Source organism: Arachis stenosperma, chromosome 1 (assembly GCF_014773155.1).
Source record: "Arachis stenosperma cultivar V10309 chromosome 1, arast.V10309.gnm1.PFL2, whole genome shotgun sequence".
Lineage (NCBI taxonomy): Eukaryota > Viridiplantae > Streptophyta > Magnoliopsida > Fabales > Fabaceae > Arachis > Arachis stenosperma.
In genome coordinates this window covers 2718405-2744765 of record NC_080377.1, presented here as the reverse complement: position 1 = coordinate 2744765, position 26361 = coordinate 2718405, and the positions used below count along the sequence as shown (strand labels likewise).

Genomic DNA, 26361 nt, shown 5'->3' with positions numbered 1-26361 from the left:
TAGGTTTTTAGAATTTTAAAAAGATTTTAGTAAATATTTTTTTTAGGTTCTAAAGATGTTTCTCTTTATTAGAAATTTTTAAAATAAAAAAAAGAAACATGAAATTTAGGATAGAGAAACATTCAAAACCTAATAAAAAAATTCAAAATCTAAAAAAAATCTAACACTAACTAATAACAAACACCCAAAATCCAAATTATTGTAAAAATATTTTAAAATTACAAAAATTATTTTTAAAATTATAAAATTTATTTTAAAACTTCCAAAATCATTTTAAAATTTCTAATAAAAAAATATTTGAAACGTAACAAAAAGAAATATTTACAATCTAACAAAAATGAGATATTCAAAATAATCTTTTTAAAATTCCAAAAGCTAATAAAACGAGATATCCAACAAAACATTGAAAAATGAGCATCTGAAAACTAAGAAAAGAAACATCTAAAGCTATTAAAAAAAATTCAAAACCCAAAAAAATATATATATGCAAAACATAAGAAAAAGAAACATCTAAAACTAATACAAAGAATCATCCAAAACCAAAAAAATAGGAATAACGCGGTTGTTCTATGCGTGCTGCGGAGGAGGCATGATCCGTGGCCTTGTTCTTTGTCGAAACGCGAGTGGTGGCCAATGGCGATAGGAGAAGGGGAGTCATTGGCCGGCGGCACGAGCAGCAACGGTCTCACTCGGTTTTCTATGCTGCGTGCATGTGGCGGCAGAGAGAGGATGCTGCGTTCGCGGAGGGAGGAGACACTGCGTTCGTGCATGTGGCGGTGGGAGGGCACTGCGTGACTATAGCGGTGGTCGACAACAATGGTAACAGTGCACCCGTAGTTATCAAAAGAGGGATAAGAATTTGTGTGGTTGTTTTTTTCACTGTGTACTATTAATAGAGCGAGAGTGAAATTAGGATTAATTCTTTTTGGTACTTTTTTATTTTAATTTTTTTTGAATTTTTTTTTAGTTTATTTTTTTTTTCATAATTAAAAAGGTAATTAAGTACCATTATTTCTACTAGATTAAAATGACAAATTTTTTTTCTTTTAAAATTGCATCGAAACCGATATTTTTATCTAATTAAAATAATAATTTTTTAATTTACAATAGTATTTAAAACTACCATTTGAACATGTCTTATTCAACTCCTCACAGATCATTGAAATGTGGCATTCCAATTTCATTTTTGAGATTATAATTTAGTCAAATAGATCACACTGATTATTATCCTCTCTTAGTAGAAATTACGGTTGTTCAAACCCCTCCACTTTAACTACTTCTTTATTTGCTTGCTTGCTTGAATCATTGATGGCTTTAGAAATGCATATATTTTGTTTGTCTTGTCATGCAACTTATATTATATGTATGGTGTGTGATCCAATTGGACACGAATATCCTAAAACCAAAATTTTTACATGCGTGTTTTATTTTGGCCATAAATATATGTAAATCGAAATTATCTAATTCAAATTACTATATATTTATGTGATTCGATTTACCTAATATAAATGTAAATCAAAATATTAATTCGATTTAATTAAAATAAGTATAAATCGAAATATATTAATTCGATTTATCTAAAAAAATTATTTGTAACCTAAATTAAAATATATTAATTCAATTTACTACGTTTTAAGGTTCTAAGTAAATCAACTTGATTGAATTCGATTTATTAGTATATTGAGGCAGTAATATAAATCGAATTCATTTAATTCGATTTACTAAGAGAAACAAGCTATATTAATATGATCAGAATGTTAGGAGTTCATTAGAATAGGCTCATAATGGCTAGTGAAAATAATTTTTTAGTTCTTGTGCACTACAGAAGGACGATTAAGAAAAAAATGCGAGAAAGAATAAATTTTATTAATAAGAATCCATTGAGTGTCTTTATCAAAATTTTAACAAACTAATAAACACTACTATACATAGCTAACATTTATAGTTTAAAAATTCTAACTAACACTTGTAATAAAAAACTCTAAACGACTTAATATTACTAACATTTATGATCTACCTTGAAGAAAAGAAATTTTGTTCACTAATATCTTTATTGATGCTACCAGCAATATGGACAACTCTGTCTAACCAGTAGATATGATTTTAGTTATCTTCCATGTCCACAGATTTGAATCTTGTCGCGTTGTGGTCTCACTTTTCTCTCTTGGGTGGGGTAGATGGTGGAAGAATTTGTGAATTGTAATTCGAAATAATTGATTTCAAATTGTATATATAGGTAAATTAATGGTAAATCGAAACTATTATATTCGATTTACTAAGTGGTAAGTTGTCTATAAATCAAATTTAATGAATTCGATTTACTATAAGCTATAAATCAAAACCACTTATTTCGACTTACTGTGTGCTTTAAATCGAAGCTTCTTGATTTGATTTATTATGGGCTAGCTTGTTTTAACGTTTTCTCATACTAAATCGAACCTAATAATTTTGATTTACTAATGTGCATACCAATTTTGATAAAATCTATTTGATTCGATTCGATTTATCTTAAAAAAAATATAAATTTACATATAAATACAAACAAAGCACTTATAATTTGATTCCATTTAGAATATTAATGTAATATTGGATTATATTTGTTTTTTATGTGAATTACCCTATAATTTAATTAATTAAGCAATAAAATCTATGTTATTAATCATATGTTTATATTCAAAATTTATTCATATTATAGATCATGCTTAGATGAAAATTAGTGAACATGGTATATGTCTTTTTTTTTTATAAAATTGATACTGAGGTTGATGATGACGATGATATTGAGGTTGATGATGATGCTAAATTGCTAACACTAGGTGGAGAATGATTTTGAGAAGAGATATTTGCTAAAAAGTTTTTAATATGGATTTAGGATAAGGTATTTTTAAATATATTGCCTTTTTGTTTTTTTTTTTCAAAATGTGAAGAACTGTTTTAGAAAAAAAATAAAATTAAAAAGTCTGATTTATTTTTTTTTTAACTTTTTAAAATCAGAAATTAGAAAGTTGAATTTTAATTTTAAATTGTTAAATTTTTTGAAATAAAAAATTGAAGAGTCTAGTTTTAATATTTTAAAATTTTAATTTATAAAAATAAAAAAATCCAAGAGTCCGATTTTAATTTTAAAAATATTTTAATTTTTAAATAAAAAACTGGAAGGTCTAATTTTAATATTATTATGCAAATATTTAGCAATTGAAATTTATAAATAATAAGACACTTTAACAATTGCAATTATTTAAGATGGTTCAAAATCTAAATTTTCGAAATGAAACCTACTCTTTTTATGAATATCAATTATGCATCAAAATCTTACTTTATCAATAAAAAAAGTTGTGTAGAATCAAAGTATATAAAAAAACAAATTTTACTTAATAAAATAAGGTTAAAAACACTCCACAAAATTTCAAACAAGAAAAATTTCACATGAATTTGGAGTACAAATTACAAAAGAGAAGAACTTGATAAAGCAAAAATTAAAAAAAGAAATAACTTGATAAAACAAAAATTAAAAAAGAAATAACTTTACAAAAGATAAAAAATACAGAATTGTAATGAATATAAAGAACATGTGGAAGGAAACTTACACAAAAAACTAGTTTAAACAAATCGTAGGATGTCGCTGAATCTGTGAGAAAATAAGTGTATTTTTGAGTAAAATTTCCAACTCTTTGTGCATTGTTTGTCACCAATCACCATATTCATAGACATCTTTAACCAATCAAGTCTTGTTATGTCTCGACCTTTATATACTCTAACACTAACTATTTCTGCTAATCACAAGTTTAATAACCGCTCTGCTAACTTCATTCTTGGCCTCCTCCTTGTCAACACTAATTCCATCGAATTCCCTTAATCGATCTCCCTGTCATGACACAGCTAATGTTGACTAAGAAGTACTATAAAATTTTTTAGTGTTTTCTAAATTAATTGGATGGTCCAATTTGTAAAAATCATATCAATGTAATACACATTCTGTATGTGTGCATTTCACCTATTAGTTAGCCGATTAAAAATTACTTTGTGGAATTTGGATGAGGTTGATAATAAAAATGTTGATTATAAAAAATATGTAGTTAGTTATGTGACTTTTGATGATGATGATAATAAAAAAGAGAACGAGTGGGATTCGAACTTCCGACACTTACTTAAGTGGACGAGTGAGCTGACTACTCAACCAACCCAAATTGGTTCACATAGATGATTTCTATTAAACCTAAAAAGAACTCACTAATAAAAAAGTCATTCAGTCTCACACCTCAAGTAACCAAGATTGGAATGTTTTTTTTTTTTTAAGACCTCTTGACATTAAAAAATTTGTCAGAAAGTGGATTAAGTATTCTCTCATCAAACAATAACCAATTGAATGTAAACCCAAAAAAAAAAAAAAAAACCCTTAGCCTTGTTAATGAGGGTTAGAAGCTTACCGATTTCACATCATTTTATTAAATTAATCATAGATTAAAATAAAAATAAAACATTTTGCAAAAAATAAATAATTCACCAAACAAACTTCAAAGCTAAATGAATAGAGCTGGCAATACTAACATACCCGTAACCCGTAGATTTCCACTCCGACCATGACAATTGACCCGTAGCGAAGCAGGTTGAGCTGCGAAGTAGGATCAGATTAAAGTTTATATGCAGTTAAAAATTATTATACATATATTGAAGTTGATAGAAATCAAACCCACATTTTTTTTGTAATTTTAATGTGAATTTTATTATGATTTTGTTACTTTTAATTTTAATATGAACTCAATTTTATATTTTTTATTTTATTAGTATGTTTATGAACCATAAAATAATTAAATATTGTGTTTTACCTAGATTTGTTTTAACTTGGATCGAGTCTGATAGAATCGGATGTGAAATTTTAGAGTACGAATAGAGTTAAGGTCAGGAGATTCTCAACCCCCATGTAGGATAAAATTGAGTTTTAGAAATAACTTAAATCCACGAGTAAGGTTAGCATGGAGTAAAAATCCTACCCTACCTACCCTACCTATTGTCAACTCTATACATATGTAATGAAGTTCATAGAAATCAAATTCACACCTTTTTTTTTTGTAATTTAAAAATAGATTTTATTATGATTTTGTTGCTTTTAATTTTAAAATGGACTTAATTTTAGATTTTCTATTTTATTAGTATATTTATAAATTATAAAAATAATTAAATATTATATTTGATTGAAAAAAATTGATTTGTTATAGATCAGGTCAAGTAGGTTCGAAGTGTAAAATTTTAAAATACGAGTAGGACTAGAGTTGACAAAAAGTCAATCCGCGAGTAAAATAAGATTGGGTTTAAGAAAAAATTTAAATCTGGCGGATAGAGTTATAGTGGAATTTAAATCATACTCTACCCTACCCTTTGCCAACTCTATTCATTTGAAATGAATTAGTGAGACGCAGAATAATAAGTCGTAGACTCAACTACTCGTTGATCTAACCATTCAATTCTTACTTTTTGTTTAAAACTTCTACCAGTAAATAGACATGCTATGGTTTCATAGCCTTTCGAAAGGGGAAAATGTATGTTATAAAATGAAGCTCATTGATTGCAAACTTAGTGCATAACAAACTCTTATATCAACACTATATAATATAAGAAAAATGTAATAAAAAGTAGGCTACCATGTCAAACCAATTGCTAAATCTAATAGAGCTTCTACTTGGCGTATTGTTTGTTGCTTCTCTTGTTGCTTCAATCTATTTGCAACAGATTGTGGATCGAATCCTGCTGCATTTTCCACTTCACTTTGATCGGCTCGAACTTCTTGTAGCAATGCATCCACCTCCCTTACGAAGTCCACCCTCAATAGAGCACCATCATCTTCAAGGGTCGGTCGCAAGGGCCCTTCAAGCTGATACCATACAAGATTATTGAAATTAATAACTTTGTGTATTTATTCAGATAGAGGTGGAACTCTAACTAAAAAAATTTTTGTAGTTTACACAATAGATAGGCTGCATATATTAGGTGCAGCCCTTCCCCATATCCTACATTAACGGGGGATGCTTGTGCACCAAACTGTCCTTTAGACAATAGATAGTATCTACACTATTCTTGTCTTTAACCAGATTTATGTATTCATGTATAAACAGAGAAACTTGAATAAAGTTTAAGCACTTACTATTGACGCCTATTTCAGTAATTACTGTGGACTTATCGTAATTTTATACATTCCTGAGACTCAACCTTGAAACCACTAAGAAAGGGAGGAGCTTTCCAAAGTAGACCAGTATTTGGTCATATAAAACATGAACTTAGTTTAGATTTTGTGGTATATTGGTATTAATACTTTATTCAGTGGAACCGTAGAATTTAGAAAAACAAAAATTCTGTTTTATAGCGGTGCAACAAATTCATTCTGGAAACAGAACGCATACAATTTTATCCCTGAATAAAATAGCATTGGTCCTGGAGAAGGATCAACTTGTTATAACAATATTAAATTCAAGGACAAAATTACACGTGGTTTCTATTTGAGAAAAAAATCTGTTACAACTTGAACTTTTTAAGGGGCAAAATCGTAGTTTTTCTTTCTTCATTATCGAGAGAGAGAGAGAGGAGAAAAAAGGAAAGGGGGGGGGGGGGGGGGGATGTAGAGATAGGGAAGAACTCAAACATAGGGAAGCTACTAAACAAGCATATCATTCGACAAAAGTCTATAGGTGTAGCTTACCTTATCAATGTCAAAAGACTCGAATCCTGGTGGAATGAGAACACTGAATGGATCCTCCCGTGGAAAAATATCAATCATGATCTTTTTACATTTCTTCAGCCATTCACTGAAGTCAAAGCCATCATACATAATCAAAAGTTCGTTTAGTAGTCTCATTGCAGGGGTAGCCTCTCGTCTCAAGATCTCAGTCTACAATCAAGAACAGAAAATAAATAAAAAAAGAACAAAAAATTTTTTTTGGGGAGGGGGCAATGTAAAGAAATGCAATATGAGCCAAAAGTCATATTGTTTATGCATTAAAATCAACATCGGTTAATCATGGGAAGACATGAATTACTAGATTGATTGATAACCTTAGGTGCTATGGAAAACACGGGCTCTCTTTTTAATGGTGGTGTTAGGATTAAATACAAATTTCCCAATGGACTTCAAGTTTATAAGTGTAAGAAATTTAGGGCAGTTTGGAGATTACTCAAAGTCAGAATATTGGAAGGTTGAGTGGGATCTTAGGTTCTAAGTTCTAACTAACTTGTAAAGGGAGTGAGGAATGAGAGACTGCTAGTCTGGTAGTAGAATATATGGGTGCGTTCTGTTTTTTGTTATGGGGAAAATGTTTATTCAGGCACAGTAGGGTGTGGAGGTAAGGTATGAGATTGGTAGGAATTGGCTAGAAGAGTGAGGCTGCTACAGTGCCTCATTTCTCCCTTCTTTGCTAATTTTGATGTGTTTTTCTTCCCAAGCAGTAGAGCTGAGAGCCTGAGAGGCTGAGACCCAACTTTAGTACTTCACAGTGAGTAAATAAATACCTATTCTCTCCCTTTTCTTGTGTGGTTTCTTACAGGTGCGCATCGCATCAAATTAGCAAGAGCAGCTAAAGTGGGGTTCTAACTTCTAACATACACAAGGTATGAACATTTAGAGTACGAAACTTACAAGGCAAGATAAATTATGATACTGCCATAAAATTGAGCAATTGTAATTCAAACCTAAGAACTTGCCCATAAGAGGAGGTTAACAAACGTACTTATTAAGATTCTATCTAAACCATGTCATTAACTGACGTTGGACTGTGTGACATTCAAATATTGCATACTTAAAGGAGGGACACTTTCATCTGGTAAGAGGGTGGTACCCAATAATATTTATTTGTGTATGCATTTGCTATGCAGGAGAAGCAGCAATTCACAGTCCAAATGGCTATAAACAAATCAAGGAACAATCCATCGCAGCCAAATCAGAATTATCCATCAAGTTATGTAGAAAATCAGGAGCCTCCACAGCCTTCTTAGTGAGCCAGTCTCTCCTTCTCTTCTTTGTGTGTGTGGTGAGAAAAGAAGGATGAGGACACTGAGAAAATTAACAGAGTTCTAGAACTCCTAAAGAAGTTACGTAGTAAGCAGAACAAAAAAGAGGATCAGTTACCTCAACCCTTCTGTATAACAGATCCAGACTTCTTATAGCATCCTTTTCCTCCTGTAAAGTGGTGAGCAAATAACATATGAAATTAGACAGCAGGATCCATGGATTAAACAGAAGAAAACATCGCACTAATGCTAATATTCATTTTGGATAATCCATCTCAAATTAAGAGAAGTCATTGAAAGTTGAAAGTTTTACATGAGAATACATAAAAGGAATCGAAGCATCTGAGTTCTTGGGTAAGCAAAATCAGAAATATGAATAGAATCAACTTCACGAGAAAATGAAACAAATGTTTTTTAACAAAGAACAACTTACATCACGCCGGGCAAGATCAAGCCGGTTCCATATGACCATTAAAACAAGTTCATTGAGTTCTCCTTTCTCAGCAGCTTCCTCGATTTTCTACCAAATAATAAAGACAAAAGTGATCAATCATTCACACTAATATCATTGAATCCTAGTTAAAAAGACTTAACACCAACTAAAACATGTCAAAAACCGTACACGCATGTATGAAAAGGCCACTAACTGGTATGAAAATTTCCTTACGATTCTCTTATATGCACAAAATACACGTAAGTTATAAAGAAAGAGACAATTTTAATAACCATAAATTGTACATAATTGCAAGGGATGAAACTTTTATGCAAAAAAGATGTTAAAAAAGCTATTAGAATGAGATACATGTCAGACATAATGAACCCACTTTCCCTTCCATTTCTTCTTTTTCTTATTTACAATTTTCCCTTAAATTTATACATTGAAAACAAACACTGCATTTCCATGACGATTAAAGATATCGTTTCACCAAGAAATTACCTCTTCAATTTCTTCGGCAGCTAGTATAAAGCTTGAAACCAACTTCCGTGCTTTTATGACATCTTGTTCAGGGTATCCCTTCAGTCGCATGCCAATTTCCCTATATTCATCCATCTTTCTTTCTTCTTCCTCATCTTCTTCTTTGCGTAACTGATGCAATTCCTTTGTCTCTTCACGTTGTCGAGCTTGCCATTCCTATCTTTGCGATGGTTAGTGAAATCTATGCAAATAAAACCTTCAAACAATTCGGCATACATGAATGGCCAAGGGACAAACTGATGCCATAATATTTTCATAGTTCAAACTAATTGGCCAAGAAGAAAAATGTCCATTCATGCACTATATATATTTTGATACAATGTTTATCCAACAGAAAATGCAGTTAAAAATCAGAATCATTTGATGATATATATGCCTTAAACATATTCAGCAAGGATGTTAAGAGCAGTACCTAATTGACCAACAAAACAAGAACTCAAGTTTGAGTGGAGCTATAGCATTTTTTCTTTGAAGATATAACACAACATTTCAAATAACATAGAACAAAAATCACTAAGATGCTGAAAGAGAAAAAAACGAATTTAATTACATTTCCCGCATTCTAGAAACTTATTGGACAATTAAAAAAATCTAGCTCCCTGCTAAGTCACTAACAAGAGTACATCCTTTACCAAATACATCTATAATATTCAAACACTTTTGGGCAAAATACAGCATTTCCCTCATTAGAATTTGCGTCATATTAGCCCCATGGTTAGAGCGGTTGACACCAAAACTGCTATATTAAAATAGCAGATGAGAGGATGGCCATTTTTTGGAGAAATCTATGTAATATCAGACTGTTTATACAACATATACAAATGTTCAAAATTTTAAAAATACACACAATTGAACCATTCATTACCAATAACCAAATGTCATAATCCCTACTGCAGTCTAAAAAATAAATAAATAAACATACAATTAACAACAACATCCAATGCATAACAATATAAAATCTTAATTAAACTTGAGTCTCTAACATTAAGAAACATTTCAATGATGATAATGCCATTGCTTTAAAAAAAAGGGGAAAAAAAAAACTATGCCAGGGGAGAAGCAGCCACAATGAGATTAAAAAACGACAGAGAGTAGAAAAGTGCATTAACAATACATACATCATCATAGTACTCCTTTGGCATCCCTTCTAGAAGCACCTCTTCCTTTTCATTTTCCTTTTTGATACACCTCACTCTTAAACCTGCACCCAAAACCCCAACCACAAACCAAAAACAAAAATCAGACTTTGACATTATGGGTAACTAGACATGCCAAAAAGAACAAAAATTTGTGGTTGCAGTGACGAATCTGCGCTGAATTGCATTTACATGATGTAAAAGAGGGGAATAATAGAGGAGGATTTGTAACAAAAAGGGATGAACAATAAAGGGTGGTATCTAAGGAGAGAGAAGAGCAAGTTAGAGTGAGAAGCTTCATCTTCTTTTTTTTCCTTTGTTCAGCAAAGCCTTTGTAAAGTTAAAGTGTTAAACCCTTCAGAGGCTCCGACCATGTTTTTGGGCTTGTTTTTCATTACAGGTTATCCCTCCCTCCCCCCCCCCCCAAAAAAAAAAAAACAAAAAAAACCTAAATACTTAGCAATTATTTGTTAGAATTTCAATAATTTCAGAAATGTTAACTCAACAACGAAAAGGTGTTTTACAGCCAATAACTAGAATTGATTTGTCCAAATTATCCTTTCATTGGAAAAAAGAACAAAATTTGAAAAACAAATTTTTCCCCATGTGGGCTTCTTCTCTTACTTCATTTCCCCCTCTCCAACTCTCTCTGTTCCTCTCACATTGAAGCCACAATGCTACTGTCATTGGCACCCTCACTCACTATTGCCATTGTTACAAATAGCAAAAGCTTTTTATTTTGTGAATGGTAATAATATATAAATGTCTTTCAAGGTTACAACTAATGATAAAATGCTTTAAAAACTGATCATATCTTGCTGGACTGCTAATAAAGGGTTTTTCCCCCTTTGATAGAAGAGGGAACTTATTATTGTGCAACTGCACATAGAGGCCCCATTAGATAACTATTTCTGGATAGGAATATAGATAATATGACACCCAAACCTATTTAGAGAAGACAGACAGAAACAGGAAAAATGCCTCTGTCCTAGAAAAGGGAGCAAAAAGCTTGTTTCTATCCTCATTGTCTCATTGTTTCTATATTCTATACCCAAGACACTTGCCAAACACTGCTAGAGATATGATAAGGTATAATAACAAGAAGAAAGAAAAGAAAACGCGTATTTTCTACAAAATTGATCTAAGTGACAAGGCAAGCCAATTTCTCCTCATATCTATTAAAGAAACACCTCTAAAAAGACCATTTATTAAACACCACATCGAATCTAAGAATGAAATCGTATCTCAGATGTAAAATGTCATCTAAACAGATCAAGATCCTCATAAAAAATCAGCTTTCCTTTTTGAAGACAGCACAGACTAACAAAAAGTGCAATTTCCCACAACCTCTGAATTTCGCAAGAACAAACCAATGCAATTCCTTGTGACAAATCCATCTCTCTCTAAACATGTCAAAAGAGCCTGTTACACAGATAGTTCGCAGCCACACATTGCAGAAGAAAACGAAACACTGATTCTGAAGTACAGCAACACACACACACACACATGCACACACACACACAAGGCTGCTAAACAAAATCTCCATTGATAGATAGACCAATTTCCCACTTTCAGCAATTGAAACGAAAATTTACTTCTTCAACATCAAGCAAGTTCTAGATGTATTTTAGTTAAAATTGAAGAAGCTTTATGATTGTTGTTGAATCACAAAGCAACTCAAAGAATCACTTTTACAACGAAACAATATAAAAGACAAGTACAAATATAACCATAAAATAACTTAGATTCATTGATGATTGAATGACTTTGAAGAATCCATATAACATTTACCTGGCTGCACATACTTAGCACAAGCAGGTCCTCGCTCCAATGCTCCATTAGGCGTGTTAAAGTATAACCTGTACTCACTTCCATGAGGAATGCCAGGAATAATTGATATTTATATTAAAACTAACTCTATATACAAATTAAATCCACTGTTCTATTTTCGCAGTTGATACTTAGTTTACTAAAAATAGTGAAAACATAAATAAGGAAATTAAGAAGGAAATAAACCATTCCTCAGTTTTCCCAAGCACCAAATCCTCAATGAATTGAGGGTAACCATTGCTTTCATGAAAATTGCATCCATCTTTCAAAATAATTAACACCAAACACAAAAATCAAATTTCAGAACGTAAAATTCTATGAAACAGTACGCAATTTCTAGTTTACTTACCTTCGACGGAGGAACTGGCCAAATGCTTTATGCGGGTTCTCTGAAGTAGAAGCCGACGCTCTTACGGTTGGTGTTCTTGATGGGATGAAAGTAAGGGTTTGGGATTGGGAGTGGAGAAAGGAGGAAGTGGTGGTTGTTGGATGGAAGAGTTTGATTGGAACAGAGAGGGTCGACATTGCTGTGAAGACGCAAAGGACAGCACTGCACAGAAAAGCGACGGCACTGCACACCGGCGACGTCGCAATGAAGAGGGAGGCGCAGGCGGTGCTGTCGAAAACGCGAGCAGGAGTCGCCGGCGGTGTGATAAGGGAGAAGAGGGAGAGCTGAACCGCGTGTAGGGAGCCGACGGAAGAGAGGGAGGAAAAACAGCGGAAAGTTTGATGACGCGGTGGGGGTAGTTTCCGGCGGCAACTTGATGAGGGTGAAAATGGAGAGATGATGACGATGGAAGACGATGCTAAAAGCAATGGTAATTATCCATTTTTGTAAAGGGTAGATTTGTCTAGAAGTTATTTTTTTTCTGAAGGATTTTAAACTATCAGTAAAGTTTATACCCAAAAATCCTTAGATAATTTAACTAAATTTTTATTTAAACTTCATGTAAAGTCAAATTTTACTATTTTACATAGATTCAGTGCTAGAAACGGCAATTTCAGCCGTCCTTTTAAAGAAAAAACGCTGTCGTTTTATCCTAATTGAAAACCGCCATTTTAGGGGAAAGTCATAAACCTCTCTTAAAACTCATATTCTTACTTGCTTGGGAGTGTTTCAAGTTTCAACGCAGTTCCCTCCTTATCTGAAACCACTGCCAATGTCGACCCTATCTGTTCCAATCAAAATCTTCTTCCATCCAACAACCACCACTTCCTCCTTTCTCCATTCCCAACCCCAAACCCTTACTTTCATCCCAACAAGAACACCAACCATAAGAGCTTCAGCTTCTGCTTCAGAGAACCCTCAGAAGCAACATCAGAAGCAGCAGAAGAGCCCTCCCAACGCCGCCAACACTGCTTCCGATGCCGACAAGGGCATTCACCCCGCTGGGTTTCTCACCAAACGCGGCATTTCACATAAAGCATTTGGCCAGTTCCTCCGTGAAAGGCAAGAAAACTATAAATTGTCTAGGGCTTCATAGAATTTGATGTTTGTGTTTGGTGTTAATTGTTCATTTTGATAGAACGATGGAAGTTTCGTGAAAGCAATGATTTTACCCTCAATTGGTTGAGGGTTTGTGCATGGGAAAGCTAAGGAGTGGAATTTCTTCCTTAATTTTCTTAGCTATGTTTTCACTATTTTCCCTAGTAAAAAGGTATCAACCTTACTTTATCTTGGAAAGAAAAAGAAGTAACTGAGAAAATAGAACAATGGATTTAAGTTGTATATACTGCTGTTGTCAATATAAATATAAATATAAATATCCAATCGTGTATTGACCTGTCACAGAAAGTAACTACCTTCCATGTCCATTGTTTGAATGATTATGTTAAAAAATAAAGGAATTTGTTTAGCTTACAGTTCAAGTGCATAAAATTAATCTCAGAGAAAAACTATTGGCTTTTCATCATTTCTTTTTTCCCATTGTCCAACTCTTCCTTGATGCATTAGAAATCTGGTAAAGCGTTTTTCTAAGAACTTGGTTTCATTTGATTTTGTAGGTATAAAGCATTGAAAGACCTGAAAGATGAAATTTTCAATCGCCATGCCAACCTCAAGGAGATGGCTTCTGGGTTAGTCTTTCTGTGGCATTGTGTTGTAGTTAAGCTTTTATTGTAATTTTGGTTCCCTTAGCAGTAAGTATGCTCCTTGCAGTGTCTGTGGACTTTGATTGGAAAAAGTTGTGATCTGTGTTATGTTTCTAATAAATTTTTTAAATTATTAATGTCATGAAATCAGATGTAAAATTATTAGTCCAGTTTTCAATACTTATTTCACAAAGCCATGCATGTGTGATTGTATTCTTCCAGCTCAGATTCTTCTTTGGATTGCATTTAATCCATCATTTTTATGTCTGTCCAGGTTTGAGCTGTTGGGCATGCATCGTCATCCAGAACATCGGGTGGATTATATGGAGTGGGCTCCAGGTTTGACATCGCTCCAAAATTTGGTCTAACTTGTTAGATTTTGTGTGGTTCTTAAAGCCCGACATTGAAAATTTGGTCTAATATATATATCATATTTCCGGAAGCATATATTATAACTGGTTACTGGTGTTAGCCTTCTCCTCTAGGCCTCTTTGTTTTTTTTTTCAATCTGTCTTTTAATATGCTTAGTATACATTTTGTTTGGTTGTTTCTTTTTTGTTTTTTAGTAAAAAAAATCTTGAATTATGTATGATGAAAGTAGTGACTTCTTTATCTTGAGGCTTTGAACTTTACCTGCTTCTATCTGTCTGCTGTTGTTAATATAAAACAGCTTAATTTCTTGCTACTGGCAAACAACATTGTTGGTCCTTGAGAAGAAATGTGATAGAATACGATTGTTGTTTTCCAAGTTCCCAGCAAAAACCTACTGTTGTTTGAACTTACTTCTTTTCCATTCTTTCTTGGTTAATGATGTAACTGCAGGGGCTCGCTATTGTGCGATTGTTGCTGACTTCAATGGGTGGTCTCCTACAGAAAATTGTGCACGAGAGGGTTACTTTGGTCATGATGATTATGGATACTGGTTTATCATTCTTCAAGATAATCTGAGAGAGGGAGAAGAGCCAGATGAGCTCTATTTTCAACAGTATAACTATGTAGATGATTATGATAAAGGGGACAGTGGTATCACCATTGATGAAATCTTCAAGAAAGCAAATGATGAGTATTGGCAACCAGGGGAAGATCGTTACCTAAATAATCGTCTTGAAGGGCCAGTGAAGTTATATGAGGAGATTTTCGGTCCTAATGGGCCACAAACTATGGAGGAGTTGGGAGACATACCTGATGCAGAAACAAGATATAAGGAATGGGTAGAAAAGCATGGGCCTTCCAGGTATGCTGTGATTGATGAAGGTAAGGAGTATGACATATTTAATGTGATAGTCGATCCTGAATGGAATGAGAGAATTCGTGCACTGAAACCTCCAATTCCATACTGGTTTGAGACACGTAAAGGTAGGAAAGCATGGTTGAAAAAGTATATTCCTGGCATTCCTCATGGAAGTAAGTACAGGGTATACTTTAACACAGCTAATGGACCATTGGAACGAGTACCTGCTTGGGCTACCTATGTGCAGCCAGGTAAATGTTATATGGGTTCTTCAAAGTCATTAAATCATCAATGAATCTGAACTATTTTATAAGTATATTTGATCCTCTGTTATATTGTGGTATTTTCTTCCCATTGCAAAAATATCTTCTTGTGTATTTCTACGAGGCCTTTTTTTTTGTTTTTAATATATAACTATTTAACTTTGCATGGTCTCATGAATATATATTGTACTTGTGTTTTTTATATGGTTTCATTGTAAAGTGATTCTTTGAGGTGCTTTGTGGTTCACTAACAATCATAAGGCTTCTTCAAATTTAACTAAAATACATCTAGAACTTGCTTGATCTTGAAGAATAAATTTTAGAACCAGAAGTATCAGGTTAGAATATCATTAAAAGACTATTACTCCAGGTTGTATTATAGAAAATATTGTTCTTTTTAATATCAAAATTAAATATATGTAGCTTTCAAATAATGTACATAAGGCGGGTCGGGGGAGCACTGTAGCTTTGTCAGTTGTTGTTATTATTATTATTATTATTATTATTATTATTATTATGGGCGTTTGTCACTTGTTCCCAAGGTTCCATCTTACCAAGATGTGGTCTGTGTTTCTTTTATTCTGATCTTTTTGTGGGTATTTATAGTTACCTTTTTGTGTTGATTTAATGATGTACATGTGTTTAGGTGGAGATGGAGTGCCAGCTTGTGCTATCCACTGGGAACCATCCCCCGAACAGGCATACAAATGGAAAAATAAAAGCCCCGAAGTGCCAAAATCCCTACGGATGTATGAAGCTCATGTCGGAATTAGTGGATCTGAGCCAAAAATATCCTCATTCAATGATTTTACAGACAAGGTTCTTTTTAGTGTGGGGTTATGGGCCGGGAGAAGGGTTCCAAATTAAGTGATTATATGCATAATTTTCATGTCCTTACACTGTGTGTGTGTGTTTCCTTAGGATTTTTTTATCATGTATTCAATGCAGGTTCTTCCTCACATAAAGGAAGCTGGATACAACGCAATCCAGTTGATTGGAGTTGTTGAACACAAGGATTATTTCACCGTTGGTTATCGAGTAAGTTAAACTTTGTTGTCATTCTTAATTACTTTTCTATCTTATACTTATACCTATCTATAGCTCTATACATATAGAGGAATGGGTAGTTAACCACCTTTTGGTTTTGTAAAACATAAATTGAAGAATCTCTTCGAGTCCCGAGAAAAAAAGATAAATCACCGCCAGTCAAAAAAAATAACTGCTGCCACACTATCTTATAATATCATCACATAACCATATATGAACATCTATATACTTGTATAATTATGTATAAGTATCTCTTATATATAAATCCTATTTAAAAATGTAGTAGAAATGCAACTTTGACAAGTACTATTAGTGTTGTGCTTCTGAACACGCTTGATATGTATAGGTTTCTTTTGAAATTCTTCACATTAGGAAGATTTGGTGCTTTTATTATGTATGGTGTATCTGAGTGCAAGTTTCATCTTTCTGAGTTAGTCTTTTTTGACTTTTGACTTTTGACTTATGAATTGGGAGAATATGGAGAATTATCTAATGAATCTATCAGATATGGTGATATGTGATACAAAATAATTTGTAACAGGTGGTACCAAATTGTATGATGTATGCATTCCTACCTTCTACAGGCTGCTTATCTCTGACCTTGTGACATTCTCATATTTCACATTTAGGTTCTGACGATGCAAATATCTAATATACGCTATTTTAGGTTTGTTGGATAGGAACATATCAAACATTTGTTTTTGTTGCAGGTTACCAATTTTTATGCTGTCAGTAGTCGATATGGCACTCCTGAAGACTTCAAGCGATTAGTTGATGAGGCCCATGGTTGGTGTTCTTTACTTGTGCATATCTTTTCTTTTTTAAATTGTTTATCATGATCATCTTGACCTACTTTATTTAGCCCTTACTGCTATATGCTATTGGAATTGGAAATGCTCTATCTGCTTGGAATGAAGTGTTATCATGACGGGAAGATAATATATAGAAAACTGAAATGCAATGTTGGGATTAGGGGCTTTAGGTAGGAGAGGAAGGAAAGAGAGAATAAAGAGGGAGTGAATAATGTTCTGAAATAGTATGATGAGATATAATAGACAAAATCCTAATCCCTATTTATAATACTACTAGACTCTCCTAATTAAATAATTATCAAATTAAGGTAAATATGAGAATCAATCTTAAGAGATCGCCAATGATAGTCTTTGATATTCTAGAGATAGCACAGGATATTCTCTTTAGTCCTAACATGTGGTAAGTTGCTGAGTTAGACTAAGATATTCGATGAATTCAAATATATTTTGGCTTAAATAAGTTTTTTGCCCCTATAAAATATGTGAATTTTGTGTATAGAAGAATATGTTATTTTGGAAAGAGATTGCAAAAGCAGACAGATAAATAATGCACTAAAATCTATAAAGAAAAGTAAGAGAGAAAAGAAAGAAAATAGTAAGTATAGGAAAGAACATGATAGAATACATTTGTTTCACGACAGACCTTTATTACAAAGGAAAGATGTTTACCATTGTGATTGTTAACTGGAAAGTCATCAAAATTAAAGGAAGGAAGTTGAGAAAGAAATAGAGAGAGAAATTGAAGCCAGAAACGGCAACTGTGACAGTATGCATGTTTATCTATTTTTGACTCAAATGATATAAATATAAATATAATTAGACTTACTTCTGACATAATTTCTGTCCTGTCTTCATCTCAGTTGTACAAATGATAAAATTTTGGTAACTTGGGTTTAACTGCACAGGTCTAGGACTGCTGGTCTTCCTAGAAATTGTGCATTCATACGCAGCTGCAGATGAAATGGTTGGATTATCAATGTTTGATGGATCAAATGACTGTTATTTTCATTCTGGTACTTATCATGCTACTTGATTCTCTCTTCATTGAATCACATGTGCAAATTGTTCGTTATTACTTATCAGTTACTAATCTGTCATATGATATTTTCCTATTATCTCGGTCTCAATTATTGATATAGCTAATTTCGTCTCTGAATTTTTAGAATTCGAGGTAAAAGAATGAATGTCATTAAATTTGGTCTTCTTGTAACTCGTTTTGTCTAATGTAATACCTATATATGTTTTTTTATTTTGATTTACATTTTCCTAAATTCTTTTTCTGCTTCAGTATCATTGATAGAAATTATCCTAAACCTGAAGTGAAACCCTGGGACTATTTCTTGTCTCCACATAATATGGTCAACAAGATACATATTTTGATGATTCTTGTTGTGCTTTTTGTAGCTAATTAGGTTAAGAAGCTCCCTGTTGGTCTAATTTGTGAAATTTTAACTACATTTCTTCCAATTTTTAGAATATTTCCTGACTCCAGATTATATACAGGTACAGCTATAATTATCATTTATAGATGACTGCAGTGAGTAACTATTTGATATATATTGTCTGTGTGTTCACTTTTTGAAGTGAGAAATTGCTTTGACTGGTTTCCTGTAATGTTAGTGACTACTTTTACGTTTGTAAAGCTTTTGGTTCCTTATATCTAAAAAAAAAAAGGCTATATAATTTTTCATAATCTTGTACTCTACTTTGCCATCATTGTCATACTGGTTATTATTACAGCCTGTCTTGTGAATAGGTAAGCGAGGACAACACAAATTCTGGGGCACCAGAATGTTCAAATATGGCGACCCTGATGTTTTGCATTTCCTTCTCTCAAACCTGAACTGGTATATGCAATAAGAAATAATCATAGTGGATAGCTATCTCATTGATTCAGTGCCTGTCTACCTTATTAGTCTATTAGAATCTTCCGTAAACAATAGTGGCCTTGTTGTTATCTCCTTTACTCTTCTTCTTCCACCTTTTCTTTGGGTCCATAATTTGGCAGGAAGTGCTGGTATATGCTAAATTGCTCATGAAATAATGTCTGAACAGGTGGATTACAGAGTATCAGATTGATGGTTTCCACTTCCATTCAGTTTCGTCTATGCTATACACTCACAATGGTTTTGCTTCTTTTACTGGTGACTTGGAGGAGTAAGACCTTTTTCGAACTTAATTGCTTCTTAAATACGTGAATCATTGAAAAATAAATTTTAGTTGGCTCTCACCATTTTTCTTCCAAGACTATGAATCTAAAGGCATCCATGTTATATTTCTTCCCCTTAACATGGTTTTCTTTGCTATTTTCAATTGTTTATTTTTTTTCTCACAATGATAGAACTTGGCATTTGCAGTTTTTCAAGTCATTTTAAGTTTAATCAAAATTGTTGTTGTTGTTGTGGTCTTCACCCCCCCCCCCCCACCCCTGGTGCAGCCCATTTTTAGTTTTATTCTTTTTAAATAAAGGAAACATAGTGACATTGAAAACTGTAGAGGTAAAAAACTGAGTTTCTTTTCAGGTACTGTAACCAATACGTTGACAGGGATGCACAATTGTATCTTATCCTGGCCAATGAGATACTACACGCTCTTTACCCAAATATTATCACCATAGCAGAGGATGTAAGTGTTTAAACTCTTTTAGATTTATGTAGATTCATTTGCATAAAGTTATTTAAAAAAAAAAGAAATGAAGAGATGATTACTGGAAAAACTTGATGAAAATAGTATGATTAGGAAGAAGAGAGATTTCACTGGAACAGATTATTTAAGTGTCAACGATTCCATCTGCTACTGTTATTTATGTGGGCATCTTTACAATTGATATTTTTAAAATGCATTTGTTGACAGGCAATTTGGAATGTGTTTTTGGATAATGCAATCTATCTATTAACAATGTACAAACCTTCATTATGTTAATCAAACACCATTTTGACAATGAGGTGGTTAAGAATCACCATTTCACAAAATTTTGGTCAAAGTACATTAAAGAGGATATACGGGGTCAACAACTGAGTGCACATAAGTTCCTGACTTCTGTGATAAAATCTGTACCCAAATATGTATATACTTGTCCTATTTCTTCAGTACTTGGCATATTTTTCTCTACCACCCCATCTGATAGTTTGTCAAAGAACATTACTTTGGTGGCAAAAGAGTTATGGCATTTTCCCCTAGAATCTCAATCTCTTTGGCATCAGGTCATCATAAATAAATATGGTATAAGTAGGACTGCTTGTGATGTTAATACTTCTACTCATGCTAGCCCCTCGGAAATCCATTTCTCAAGGTTACGTAACTTTCAAACCCTTGCTTTCCTTATAGTAGGTAATGGGTGTCGTTTCAACTTTTGTAAAGATCATTGGATAGGGGATACCTCTTTTAACCTAGCATTTCCTCGTCCTTTTCATCTATCTTCCTTGCATAATTCTCCTATTCGGTCCTTTTACATTACACAAGGTTCCTCTTTCTGTTGGGCCTTTCATTTCTTTTGTAACCTTAATGATAGGGAATGAACTTTTAACTCTCTTAGGTCTTTTTGTTGGTTTTTCCTTGTCTTCTAACCCTGACAAAAGGACACGGTTTCATGATTCATATGGTAGCTTTAGTTGTAAATCCTTCTTCCAATTTCTAACTCATTCCGTCAACACATCTTTCCATCTAGACAAGTCCATTTGGAAGTCCAAAGCTCACACTAACATCAAATCGTTAATATGGACAGATGTACTTACAGAATTAATACCAATGATATGATGCAGGTTCCAAGGCCATGTAAGGCTATCTCCCCTGATGTGTGTTGTGTGTGGTGTAAATTCAGAGTCAAAGTCATATCTGTTTTTGCATTCCCTGATGGCTGTTTTCTTATGGAGCAATTTGTTTAGCATTTTTAATGATTGTTGGGTGTGTCCTGCAACCCTAGACCAATTTCGATTGACTAGATTTGTTGGTTTTGGTAGTAGAGAAGAGGCAAAACTTTTGTGGCACCATGCAGTTTTCGCCACTATTTGGTTGGAGCATAGTGCATGCACCTTCGATGAGAGAGTTTCTGACAAGCATATTTTATGGGATAGGATTAGATGTTTGACATCTATTTGGTGTAAAGCTCATGAGTCATGATCTTTATTGAGGACTTCCCCTCTCAGGCATGTTGAGAGATTGGAAAATTGTGCTTTATAGATAAATCTTTCGTTGTTTTGCTTTTGTGTAGAGGAACCCTTATCCCGAATTTGTAGTATCATTCTCCTCATCTTAACAAAATTCTTTTTCTATAAAAAAAATGCAAATGATAATAGTTTTAAAATCTAAACTGTCAGGATCCTGAGATCTCTTCCTTGCATAATATTTACAATGTGTGTATCTATTATTGTTCAGGCAACATTTTACCCTGGATTATGTGAGCCAACTTCTCAAGGTGGATTGGGATTTGATTATTATGTCAACCTCTCTGTGCCTGAAATGTGGTCAACTTTTCTCGACAGTGTGCCTGACCTTGAATGGAGCATGACTAAGGTTCTCCTCAATTAAATATTATTTCATTATTAAATGGGATGTTGTTTGGTCAAGTTAGTCAACATTTACCTGACTTTTTCGGTGATACTACAATTTCACTGATATTGTATCTTGTGCCGCAGATTGTCAACACATTAATTTCCAGTAGAGAACATGCTGATAGGATGCTTATGTACACTGAAAATCACAACCAGGTATCATTCCCTTATCAATATGTCTACAATTATTATGGCCTCTATTTTGTCATAGATTTTAACCTAATCTTTTTTCTTATTTTGTTGTCAGTCCATATCTGGAAGGCAATCATTTGCAGAAATATTGTTTGGCAGAATAGATAAACATTCACATCACTATAAGGAATCTTTGCAGAGAGGATCTTCATTACATAAAGTATGGTTTACACTAATTTCCATATTTTTGCTCTTTAGCAAGTGAATACTCTCTCTCATTAATTATCTTGACTGTTTACATAGATGATCAGATTGATAACGTTTACAACTGGTTGCCGTGCTTATCTGAACTTCATGGGCAACGAGTTTGGGCATCCAAAGGTGAGGATTGCACCTACTGTATATGCATTAATAGTTTCTTATGTATAACTGATAGCGTTTTACCTGTGGCAGAGAGTTGAGTTTCCAACATCAAGCAACAACTACTCATATTCACTTGCAAATCGTCAGTGGGATCTATTGGAAAAAGATGGAATTCACTGTGATTTATTTTCCTTTGATAAGGTGTTAGTTTATTCCCTTGTTATTGCTGTTGCGCTTGTGCTTGCAGGCTCTGACACTTGGAATATCAAACTAGTCAATTTATGAGTACATTACAATATATATTGTTTGCCTTCAATAGTTTATATAGGAACAAAATAGTAGGTTGTTGAATCCGATCTTAACTTTTTATCGATCATATACAAGGCTTTGTTGTTGTATTTGACTTGATGTTGCAATTCAGATTGTCACAGGCCTCCAAGAAATAGTAAGATTGATTAAGATGCTAAGCAAACAATTTACTTTCCCTCTTTCTTTTCAGGACATGATGAAGCTGGATGAAAATCTGAGAGTGCTCTCAAGACGTATTCCGAACTTTCACCATGTGAATGACAGTTCAATGGTAAATTGATGTCTCTTTTAATGTTTTTTTTCCCCTTAAAATATTCCTTTCTTTTCTCTATAATACGTGGCAGCATTTTCACATTGAAGATATTATGTCAATATGTCATATTGAATGAATTTTTACATGCCAACTGTTGTTTACAGGTTATATCTTACATCAGAGGCCCCCTTCTCTTTGTTTTCAATTTTCACCCAACCAATTCTTATGATAGTTACAGCATAGGTGTAGATGAAGCTGGAGAGTATCAAGTAAGTGTTTGATAATAGAACAGTAGCATGTCGTGTTAATTTACCAGTATCATTGTTTCTTGCACTGGTATTTTTTGTCTGTCATGAATCAATTCACGTTAATTGACAAAAGCTATCCTGATTCCTCAATGCCTCTGTATTGCTGATTGTGAAGGCCTAGCTTTCCAAGTATTTTGTTTCATATCCTGTGATAAGATAACTAATTTTGTAAGCATTCCATGATCGCGCAGGTTATTTTAAATACAGATGAAATAAAGTATGGAGGTCAGGGAATTCTTAAAGAAGATCAGTATCTTCAAAGAACTGTCAGTAGAAGGTAGTACTCTCTCTCTCTCTCTCTCTCTCTCTCTCTCTCTCTCTCTCTCTCTCTCTCTCTCTCTCTCTCTCTCTTTTAACATGAGAACCTATGTGTTGACAGAGTTGATGGCCTTCAAAACTGCTTACAGGTGTCACTGCCTAGCAGAACTGCTCAGGTAGATAATATATTTGTTTCATTTGCTTTTTTAGATTATTTCTCAATCCTGTATAGTTGCATAACCTGAGTATGGAAAATGTTAAAAGTTAAGAGTTATTTTTCTGAGTTCTTACTTAATAACACGTAAAAATATTAATTACTCGTGAAAAGAAAAACCACATCAGATTTTCTGGATGCCTTATTAATTGATTGCACACTTCCTCAATTTCTCCAAAATTAAAAACAAGCACAGAAGGGTAAAGACACTGACTCGGTTGGACTCTCAAAACCTTTTGTTAAAGGAATATCTTGAAAAATACTCAGGTTGATCCCCTTGAAACTGTTACTGAAAATTTCAGAACTAACTCATAGGATTTCATATAAAGCACTTCCTCAACTATTTCCCCCTTTTTTTAAGAGGATCCAAAAAGTCCAAAAAATGACTCTTGCTAATAATGATTTCCCAAGAACAATGCACCTAGTGTTTATTTCAAAAGCCAATTGATACAATCACTATTTGATACATTCTTGGATCAATTTATTTGGATACAATTTGTATCCGGAAACATTGATTCAAGGATGTACAAAAACGTGACCCTGATCGATAAAAGAAAACAGAGATTAAATATGTCAAATAATTTGAAGTGTCATTATAGTGTAGTCTTGGGGATGTGTATACTAGGATTTGGATAATGGATGGGACCATATTTGCATTTCAGTACTCATGATCAATGGCACATTATAGTAATAATTCCCTTACATCCCAGGCAGGGATTTACCTTTTACAAGTGATTAAAATGTATTATCTTCATATAAAAGTAAATTCTTATATGACTGCTACCTGAAAAATTTGTGTCTTTTAAAGTAAATATCACATGATATAATCAAGAAAAGCATATATCTTGTTATTGACCACTTATACCTACATGACAGGACTAAGGATAAGGGATTTCTACTTTTTCAGGTTTACAAGTTAAGACGGATTTTGAGAATATGAAGCACTCTGCATCCATGGAACAACTTTAAGCCCAGTAAAATAGACGTAGGTGTGGATTGTTGGTAATTGAAGTTGATGAAGAAGATGAAGTGCCTTCCAAAGTTACCACAGCTACAGCTTCTATGATACCTAAAGCTGTCACAACAAATGGATCTTTGATGTATGAAACATGCAAGGTATTGATTATTGAAAGATGGTGCTGCATGGCCTAGTTATATAGATTTAGAAGGGTTAATGCTCAAATTAATCCGAAAAAGATTTAAAAGCTTACAAGCGAATCAATTTGGTTTCTAAAATATCCAATACCTTAATATGGTATATAAAAGATATCAATGCGAGTCAATTTGGTCAATTTTGTTAATTTTTTGTTGACATGTCAGTGCTAAGTGTCACATGGCACGTTCAGAATATGTCTTGATAAATTTTGTCTCATAAATTAACAAAAAGGTCTACTTGACTTGCATATTTTTTAGAGACTAAATTTTGCCGCTAAATCTTCAGGAGCTAAATAAATTTGTTCATATTTTTTTAGAAATTATTTTGAGCATTAATCCAAATTTACAGTTATCTTGTAAATCCTTCATATCCATGTTACAAGAATTTATGGTGTGTAAATAGTTTCGTTATACATGTGCTTTTGTTTTTGTTTTGTTTTTTTTACTGAAATTAACCATTTGCACCATGATTAAAACCATGGTTGTTTTTTTTTACATTGCATTCTATTATGATATATTAAAAAAAAAACTTTTGAATAACTTTTTTTTTATTCCATCTCTTATTGTGTTACCTAAGCTTAATTCATGGCTACATTTCCCTTCCTTCCTATTGCCTCAATTTGGTTTCCCACCAAATATATCTTTCACTACAAATTGATTACAAAACATAAAGTCAACTTGTTATCATTGTCTTTAAAAATAATAATGTTGATGATGAATACAATTATGACAAAATACATATTTTTTTTCTACGAAATCTCATTTAAATTGACTAATTCTAAATTTGAATATAAAGTATCATTTCCTTCTAAATATCCACAAAGTAGTTGATAATTAGATATTCAAAATTTGTCTGTTGAGTTTTATGGGAAGCATTTATTGTAATGGATGAAGAAGCTCTTAGTTTAGTATCAGTGGCGGATCTTGAAAAAAAATTTTAGAAGGCAAAATCGTGAGGTCTTGTGTGCTCAAACGGACAATATCGTGCTAGCAGATGGTTTAAACTGTTACAATAATGAACTAAATTAAATTCAACTATCAAATAATAAATAATACAAATAAATGATTTCATATTATTTTATTAATTTTAATATATTATAAAACAAAATTATTTTTCAACTAAATTATAAAATAGATAAACTATATATATAAGTATTTATTAAAATTAGTCTAATATTTTAATTTTTTTTATATCACTACTATTTTTAATATATTGCACAATATAATAATTGGTGTAAGGTTCTACTTCAGTTGAGGAAGGGAACGAAGCATGCAACCTCTCCCTAGTATGATGCGTTTTGACGAGTGAGTATGGGGGGTTTCGCCTATCATCCCTATCGGCAAAGACAAAACCGTGATGCCTTGTGTGCCAAAGCGGACAATATCATGCTAGTGAGTGATCTGGATTGTTACAATTATATTTTAAAATAATAAGATT

General features: G+C 32.9%; 2 protein-coding genes across 4 annotated transcripts; one reads left to right on the top strand and one right to left on the bottom strand.

Annotated features, from left to right (window-relative positions):
* The first annotated feature begins 528 nt into the window (after positions 1–528).
* On the top strand, positions 529–25338 carry LOC130969327 (1,4-alpha-glucan-branching enzyme 3, chloroplastic/amyloplastic). 3 transcript variants are annotated; one of them, XM_057895010.1, is made up of 22 exons: positions 13008–13387; positions 13942–14013; positions 14303–14367; positions 14851–15282; positions 15385–15510; positions 16169–16341; positions 16471–16560; positions 17280–17355; positions 18287–18394; positions 19138–19228; positions 19437–19538; positions 19904–20006; positions 21756–21893; positions 22016–22087; positions 22179–22283; positions 22367–22444; positions 22517–22627; positions 22926–23006; positions 23153–23257; positions 23488–23573; positions 23676–23730; positions 24676–25338. In XM_057895010.1, exons 1-22 carry the CDS (start codon positions 13098–13100, stop codon positions 24706–24708), a joined length of 2592 nt encoding a protein of 863 aa, XP_057750993.1. In that variant the 5' UTR covers positions 13008–13097; the 3' UTR covers positions 24709–25338. The 3 variants fall into 3 exon arrangements, with proteins under 3 accessions (XP_057751000.1, XP_057750993.1, XP_057750986.1); XM_057895017.1 differs by lacking the exon at positions 13008–13387 and adding an exon at positions 529–819 and having other exon boundaries at positions 14851–15510; XM_057895003.1 differs by having other exon boundaries at positions 14851–15510.
* LOC130969350 (protein PALE CRESS, chloroplastic) lies at positions 5472–12753 on the bottom strand. Its single transcript, XM_057895028.1, has 8 exons — positions 12287–12753; positions 11899–11975; positions 10090–10172; positions 8933–9127; positions 8429–8515; positions 8114–8164; positions 6692–6880; positions 5472–5869 (listed from the first exon to the last, which is right to left on the bottom strand). Exons 1-8 carry the CDS (start codon positions 12460–12462, stop codon positions 5636–5638), a joined length of 1092 nt encoding a protein of 363 aa, XP_057751011.1. The 5' UTR covers positions 12463–12753; the 3' UTR covers positions 5472–5635.
* Positions 25339–26361: the final 1023 nt, after the last annotated feature.

What these genes read in the sequence shown, in the direction of transcription:
- LOC130969327 (XM_057895003.1), top strand. Translation starts at nt 13,098, where the DNA reads ATGTCGACCCTATCTGTTCCAATCAAAATCTTCTTCCATCCAACAACC. An exon ending in ATTTCACCGTTGGTTATCGA is followed by an intron (nt 16,561 to 17,279) that starts GTAAGTTAAACT and finishes TTTTTGTTGCAG; the next exon opens with GTTACCAATTTTTATGCTGT. An exon ending in ACACTGAAAATCACAACCAG is followed by an intron (nt 22,088 to 22,178) that starts GTATCATTCCCT and finishes TTTTGTTGTCAG; the next exon opens with TCCATATCTGGAAGGCAATC.
- LOC130969350 (XM_057895028.1), bottom strand. Translation starts at nt 12,462, where the DNA reads ATGTCGACCCTCTCTGTTCCAATCAAACTCTTCCATCCAACAACCACC. An exon ending in TGCTAAGTATGTGCAGCCAG is followed by an intron (nt 10,173 to 11,898) that starts GTAAATGTTATA and finishes TTTTGGGTGCAG; the next exon opens with GTTTAAGAGTGAGGTGTATC. An exon ending in CAAAGGAGTACTATGATGAT is followed by an intron (nt 9,128 to 10,089) that starts GTATGTATTGTT and finishes TCGCAAAGATAG; the next exon opens with GAATGGCAAGCTCGACAACG.